This window comes from Lactuca serriola, chromosome 8 (assembly GCF_051521515.1).
Source record: "Lactuca serriola cultivar US96UC23 chromosome 8, Lser_US96UC23_V15, whole genome shotgun sequence".
In the NCBI taxonomy this organism is placed as follows: Eukaryota; Viridiplantae; Streptophyta; class Magnoliopsida; order Asterales; family Asteraceae; genus Lactuca; species Lactuca serriola.
This window is the reverse complement of record NC_136415.1, coordinates 318,499,643-318,507,667: the sequence shown is the minus strand read 5'-3', so window position 1 is coordinate 318,507,667 and position 8,025 is coordinate 318,499,643. Positions and strand designations below refer to the sequence as shown.

The 8,025-nt window shown below is 33.4% G+C and overlaps 1 protein-coding gene across 1 annotated transcript; it reads left to right on the top strand.

Moving 5' to 3' along the window:
- The first annotated feature begins 233 nt into the window (after positions 1–233).
- Positions 234–7,800, top strand: LOC145071349 (phospholipid-transporting ATPase 3-like). The gene is made up of 27 exons (XM_079018253.1): positions 234–633; positions 1,802–1,867; positions 1,980–2,041; positions 2,127–2,208; positions 2,383–2,493; positions 2,620–2,697; positions 2,797–2,893; positions 2,987–3,093; positions 3,224–3,289; positions 3,372–3,493; positions 3,581–3,668; positions 3,761–3,838; positions 3,916–4,032; positions 4,100–4,249; positions 4,325–4,429; positions 4,549–4,691; positions 4,777–4,878; positions 4,955–5,018; positions 5,115–5,327; positions 5,411–5,576; positions 5,661–5,740; positions 5,810–6,049; positions 6,149–6,370; positions 6,455–6,622; positions 6,699–7,052; positions 7,152–7,255; positions 7,334–7,800. Exons 1-27 carry the CDS (start codon positions 445–447, stop codon positions 7,638–7,640), a joined length of 3,681 nt encoding a protein of 1,226 aa, XP_078874379.1. The 5' UTR covers positions 234–444; the 3' UTR covers positions 7,641–7,800.
- The last annotated feature ends 225 nt before the right edge of the window (positions 7,801–8,025 follow it).

Sequence of the window (8,025 nt, the reverse complement as noted above, 5' to 3'; positions counted from 1 at the left end):
CCGAGTTTGCTCAAAGTCGTTAACCACTATGATCAAAGTCGTTAACTGCCACACCCGTTAATCTTAGAATAATGGCGTCAACTCTTTAATTGTACGCGTTATGGCGCATTTTAGCAACGCCTCCGATGCGGAAATGTTCCAGGAGAAACGTCACCGTTACAGACACGGAACTTGATATTCACGCGCTTTCTTAGCGCGTGGCCAAGCCGTACTAAGTTAATCGCTGTCTGTACCTCACGCTCTACGATCCAATTCGTGTGTTGGAAGTTGGAACCCTCTACAACGAAGACGACGAATTGGGGGCGATTTGGTTTCATAAATCCTCCGCTCAGATAACTCTGTCAAATTTTTGTAACAACATACTGTGTTTGTATGGTTATGTGTTAGATTTGGCTTTTCGTCGGGATATTGGTTGATTTATCCGGTTGCGATCGGAGTAAAGTAATGAAGGGGTGGAGAGAGGCATCCGGATCAAGACAAAGCAGCGACAGTGCATCCGCTGGTACGCCGCTGGGTATTGACAGGAACCTCTCGTCGAACACCATCCGACTTGGTCGAGTTCAACCCCAGGCGCCAGGTCACCGCACTGTTTTCTGCAACGATCGCGAAGCCAATCAACTCGCGAAATACAAGGTGTGTTTCTTTACATTACGGATACAAGCAAATTGTGTTTAAATGTGTGATTGATTGAAATGATGGTCTTTTTTTCGCTTCATCTTATTATACCCTAAGATTTGGCACTTGAAGAGATATGAATTGGTATACTAACTAATAATATTTGGTGCTTCTAATGGTTGTATGATGACTATTAACAAAATTTTAACTGGATGCCATATAGAATTGGAGTTCAATGGATTATGGATCATCCAAGATTAATAACCTTTAGGTAGAGTCTAGGTAGAAGAGTAGAGTAATTATCTGCTATAGCTTAACTTGACTTGGCTTTTGAAGGTATCAAGATCTACTGATTTTGATATGACAGTTTGAATAATTATGGATGCTTGATAGGAACGCAGTGGTAGGAATGCTTGGATACAGAAAACTGTATTTTGAAGATTGTAGAAGGAATAACGAGAACAAAGAAAGGATGAAATATAAACCAGCAGCTAACAATGTTATTTTCCTTTCAACATCGTGTTTGTTATTTATATTTTTTTTGCTGAATTTCTGCTAGCAAGATAATATTTGTTACACAAACTGTTGTTACCCTCTTGAATTTGTTAACTCCCCATAATGAACTTGTGAGGTAGTTATGAAGCTAGAGAGGCTAGAACCTACATAAGAGAGATTGATTCTTCTTAGGGTACTAAAAATAAAATTATAATAGCAACATCAATTAACTATATATCTATAATGAATCACTCACATTCAATCAAATAAGCATCAATTAACTATTTGATGTTAATATTAGCACCAAGTATCCACTATCCACAAACATTAGTTAGCCATTAACATCATAATCTGCTAACATCTGCTTTACATCTAAGATATCAAGCAACATTAAAAACTTATGAACTATTGAAAACAAAATCAAACCACTAAATAAAGTTAAAAACATAATAAGATAGAGATGAAGAATATCAAATCATTTGATATACAGTATGTCAAATCATTTCAGATGTTTGAATTTTAAAGAATTTATTATTTCTACACAGAACATATGTTGTGATGTACATATCAAAATGATAGAACATGATCTTCCTTTTTTACTTTCTGAACAAAAAAGTTCATTGATCTATGGATGAAGAGAATCATAGCTTGCATTGACTATAATCTAACTGATGTGAAACAAATGATTCAGGGAAATTCTGTATCAACAACAAAGTACAATGTTGCTACCTTTTTACCAAAGGGGCTCTACGAACAGGTAATTCATTTCAAACATTTACTAAACTTAATAAAGTATAAAGTGATCCATTTTACTAAACATTGTTGAAGTTAATTGTTACTGAAATAGTTTCTTGTTCATAATTTGACAGTTTAGGCGGGTGGCTAACCTGTACTTTCTTACAATCTCTTGTTTATCATTTACACCTGTCAGGTAATAAACATGTTATTATTATTATTATTTTTTTTTGAATTGTCTCCAATTATGTAACTTAAATAATTTTGTTTTTTATATGCAGTCCTGTTAGTCCAATCACAAATGTTATCCCACTTAGTCTTGTGCTTTTTGTATCTCTTGTCAAGGAGGCATTTGAAGACTGGGTGAGCAATATTAAATTCTAGACTTATTATGTTTAATTTTATTCATTGACAATGGTTTTAAATTAGTTGGTTATATATTTCATGAACTATATAACTCAAGTATTTTTAATTATTGTTTGTTTGCTGTAGTGTGGAGATTATTTGTTACCTAACTTTTATCTCAACTCTTAACAGAAACGTCTTCAAAATGATATGACAATAAATAATACAGCTGTTGATGTGCTTCAAGATCAAAGGTGGGAATCCATTCCCTGGAAGAAGTTGCAGGTTGGAGATGTTGTCAGAGTAAGTATTTTGAGAAGTCATATATATATATATATATATATATATATATATATATATATATATATTTTTTTTTTCTCACATTTCTTATTGGAATTCATGCAAATTTAAATGTTTATGTTGTTACAGGTGAAGCAGGACACTTTCTTTCCAGCTGATTTGTTACTCCTTGCGAGTACAAACACTGATGGTGTCTGCTATACTGAGGTCTCTCTCTTAATGTCAACTTTATGTTACATGATAATACATGATAAATGAAAAAACCATATAGATTAGCTTTATCTTTTTTATTCTTGTATGTATCAGACTGCAAATCTAGATGGTGAAACAAATCTTAAGATCAGGAAAGCTTTGGAGAAGACATGGGATTATTTGACTCCTGAGAAAGCCTCAGAATTTAAAGGTTTAAATCTTTAATTGAGATTGAATATTTATGTATTTTGTTTCATCTGTTTAAATATTGAATATTTATGTATATTGATCCATTTAATTGCAGGTGAAATACATTGTGAACAACCAAACAATTCACTCTATACCTTCACTGGAAATTTGCTACTTCAAAAGCAAACTTTACCCATTGGTCCAAATCATATTCTGTTGAGAGTAAGATATAAAGTTATAAATAGTTTACCTTTTGTGTATTTCAGATAACTCACATTTTTCCCATTCTGCCCTTCATGTCTCTAAGTGATTACTTTTTCAATTATTCTTATTTTTCTTTATTGCATTACAGGGATGCAGTCTACGTAACACAGAGTACATTGTTGGGACTGTAATCTTTACTGGACACGAGACAAAGGTTTTGAATTGAATCTTTCTCTAGGTTCAAATTTCCATTATTACCCTTCTCTTTCATATTAAAATTTTATTTTTAATGTCAGGTAATGATGAATTCCATGAATGTTCCTTCCAAGAGGAGTACACTCGAGAGGAAACTTGACAAAGTAATAGCCACACTTTTTGGTGTTCTTCTCTCCTTGTGTTTAATTGGGGCCATAGGCAGGTAAATGACTAACTTTTGTTATTATTATTATTATTATTATTATTATTTTTATTGATTGTAATAATTTTATTCCACAAAACATTGCAGTGCTGTATTTGTAAATAACAAGTATCACTACTTAATGCTTTGGGTTAATGGTGACTCCCAACAGTTCAATCCAAGCAACAGATTTGTGGTATTGTTTTGCTTGCTGATGTGAGAGGAATTATGTTTTTATGTTTCTTTTTTTGTATTTACTGTTACTAATTTTGGTTATTTTTCTTTCAGGTTTTTATTTTAAGTATCTTTACCCTTATTACACTGTATTCCCCAATTATTCCAATTTCTCTTTATGTTTCTATCGAGGTAGGTTTATAAAGTTATATCCTGGTTTTGCAGTGTGATGTCGAAATGATTTGTTTTAATTTTTTTTTTTTTTTTAGATGATCAAATTTATCCAGTCAACTAAGTTTATAAACAACGACTTGAGGATGTATCATAGTGAAACAAATACCCCTGCGTTAGCACGCACATCGAATCTAAATGAGGAACTTGGACAGGTAATTTACTATTTTGCCCTTGTTTATTTTGTAAATGTATTTACTGAGATATGCTTGAATGTGACAGGTGGAGTACATTTTTTCTGATAAAACGGGAACTTTGACAAGAAACTTGATGGAGTTTTTTAAATGTTCAATTGCTGGAGGGACTTATGGATCTGGTGTTACTGAAATAGAAATGGGAGCAGCAAGGAGGAATGGTGTAAATGTTAAGGAGGTATATATGATGATCTGTCATATAAAATGGAATTTGATTTGTTAAATGACATCTATGACCTTGTAAATTTAACAGGTACAAAAAACATCTAATACAGCACGTGAAAAGGGTTTCAATTTTGATGATAGTAGACTCATGCTTGGTTCTTGGAGAAATGAACCTAATCCTGAAATGTGCAAGGTATACAAAAATCTAACATTTTTTTTTTATCTGTTATCAAAATGTTGCGTTTGGATTCAAATTCCTTCTGTTATGTGGTCATTTTTTTTGTTATAAAACAACGTTGTTCCTTTATTCAGGAATTTTTTAGATGCCTTGCTATATGCCATACTGTACTCCCTGAAGGTGAGGAATCCCCAGAAAAACTTCGATATCAAGCTGCATCTCCAGATGAAGCTGCTTTAGTCACTGCAGCAAAAAACTTTGGCTTCTTTTTCTACAGGTATATATACATTTGGATTACATTTTCTATTTTATATTTTATATTTTATATCATTTTACTAATTGCAAAAACATGAATTCTTCAGGCGTACACCTACTCAGATTTATGTTCGTGAATCACATGTTCAAAAAATGGGATCCGTTCAAGATTGCAAATATGAAATCTTGAATGTCCTTGAGTTTAACAGGTATATATAACATTTTCTATTTTTTATTTTATATCATTTTACTAATTTACCAAAACTGTTATGTTTTTTTTAATAGTACAAGGAAACGTCAATCTGTTGTTTGTCGTTATGAAGATGGAAGGCTTGTATTATACTGCAAGGTAATTCCTGTAGTAAAAAACATGTGTTGTAAGTAAAAAAAAAGTGAAGTGTTAAATTTGTAAACTGACTCTAATACAGAATCTGCCCTTTGATAGGGAGCTGATAATGTTATTTTTGAGAGATTAGCAAGTGGAAATGATGAATTAAAGAAAGTTTCACGTGAACATTTGGAGCAATATGGAGAAGCTGGATTGCGAACTCTTTGTTTGGCCTATAAGGATTTAAGCCCAGACATGTATGAAGCTTGGAATGAGAAGTTTATCCAGTCAAAATCTGCCTTACGAGATCGTGAAAGAAAATTGGATGAGGTAATAAATGAGATTCCATTTCCTTCAGAATTCACAAACACAACAATATTTATATTTAAAAATATGTGAAACTCCAAAAACAGGTGGCGGAATTAATAGAAAATGATCTTACTTTAATTGGATGCACGGCTATTGAAGACAAACTTCAAGAAGGGGTACCTGCCTGCATAGAAACTCTTGCTAAAGCTGGAATTAAAATCTGGGTGCTTACAGGAGACAAACTGGAAACTGCAATAAATATAGCATATGGTATGTTCATCATCCATATATTATATGCCACATCATTAATTAATAAATAATAAATTAATTACTAATCTTTTGAATTTTTTGTAGCTTGCAAGTTAATTAACAATGACATGAAACAGTTTGTGATCAGTTCGGAAACTGATGCAATCAGGGACGTTGAGAACAGAGTAAGAAATTCTTTTAAATAAATATCCTTTTTTTTTAGAACTCAATTTGAAGTCAAACTCTTGTTCTAGGGGGATCAAGTGGAAATTGCTCAATTTATAAGAGAAACAGTGAAAAATGAGCTTCACAAGTGCCATGAAGAAGCACAAAGTATCATTCATGGTTCAACTGGACAGAAGTTGTCCCTTTTGATAGATGGAAAGTGTTTGATGTATGCTTTAGATCCAAGTTTGCGCTCAACATTGCTTAGTTTGAGCTTAAGTTGCAATTCTGTAGTCTGTTGCCGTGTTTCTCCTTTACAAAAGGCACAGGTAAAATGACTCTTTTACCCCTGAGCCTGAGACTAAAACTAAAACAATCAATTTCAAGCACAAAGTATATGTTTAGTGATTATATTTTACAATTTACAGGTGACAAGACTGGTGAGAAAAGGTGCAAATAAAATAACACTAAGTATTGGTGATGGAGCTAATGATGTTGGGATGATTCAAGCGGCTCATGTTGGTGTTGGGATAAGTGGTTTGGAAGGAATGCAGGCAGTGATGGCTAGTGATTTTGCTATTGCTCAGTTTCGCTTTTTAACAGATTTACTTCTTGTCCATGGCCGATGGTCTTATCTTAGATTATGCAAGGTACTTTCCTTTCCTTTCTTCTTTTATACACAGATTCACTTCTTATAGTATTTTTTAATAAACTTTTCTTTTTCTCATGCACAGGTTGTTTCCTACTTCTTTTACAAAAATCTTACTTTCACTTTGACTCAGTTTTGGTACACCTTCCAAACTGGCTACTCTGGTCAAAGATTCTATGATGATTGGTTCCAGTCCCTCTATAATGTTATTTTTACTGCCTTACCTGTCATCATTGTTGGACTCCTTGATAAGGTACTCCCTCTTTTCAAAATATAAACGGATTGTTCCAATGTTCATATCATCAGTTTAACATGTAAAAATTTGGCAGGATGTGAGTGCATTACTGTCGAAAAAGTACCCACAGCTATACAAAGAAGGAATACAAGATGCATACTTCAATTGGAAAGTTGTAGGCACTTTAGCTTGCTTTTCAGTTTATCAATCAGTAGTTGTGTACAACTTTGCTGTGTTTTCAAGCACAACCGGTTTAACCTCAGCTGGAAAGATGTTGGGTCTTTGGGATATCAGCTCAACTGCATTCACATGCCTTGTCATAACTGTCAATCTGCGTCTTCTTATGATGTGCAACACAGTCACAAGGTGGCACACTATAAGTATTGGAGCCAGTATTCTTGCATGGTTCGCCTTCATCTTTATATACTCCATTGTCTTTGTAAATAAGGTACCACTACCACTACCACACATCTTTTTCTAATTAATTTTCTTGTATCACATATATTATTCTCTAATGATGGATGTTGTTTTTCATATTTAACTTCAGGGGACGTATTTCACCATTTATGTGCTCATGAGCACTCCCTACTTCTACCTGTTAACCATTCTTGTCCCCATTGTTGCCCTTTTGGGTGACTTTTTGTACCAAGGGTAAGTAAGCTTTTTCACGAGAGTACACAGTACACAATACACAGTACTTCAGTACTTGATTCTTTTTTTGTGATGTAGGGTACAAAGATGGTTTTACCCGTATGATTACCAAATCGTTCAAGAAATCCACAGACATGAGCCGGAGTCAATTGGGGCGGGATTACTGGAAGTGGGGAATCAGTTAACTCCAGAAGAAGAAAGGCGATACGCGTTTGCTCTACTTCCAAGAGAAAAGTCAAAGCACACAGGTTTTGCGTTTGACTCACCGGGGTATGAGTCCTTTTTCGCTACACAACAAGGAGTAACGGTGCCTCAAAAGGCATGGGATGTCATTAGACGTGCCAGTATGAAACCGAAGAGATCAACTCGAGATAGTCGTTCTTAGAATTTGTACACCAAAAAAAAAAAATTAGGGGATTATTATGTACTTTTTTTTGGACAGTTTTGAGGTTTTTTTTTGGAATATTTTTGTAAGTTTGAACAGATGTATAATTTGATGGAAGTAGAACCTTATTAGAGTGATATTAATAGTCTTGATTCTTTTATTCATCTTTTTACTACTTTTTTGATTTGTAAGTTGGCTGTAGAACTTACGCTAAAACACTTTCTGATATGTAATGTTTACATGTTATATTGTTATGTGTGTGCTTTTATTCTATATATTATTTTATTTATGAAAACAATTTGTTGAGGATAATAAAAGCCATGGATAAAAAAATAATCTTTTGCTAGTTATGTTTTGGAATCAAATTATAATTAATTAAAAAAAA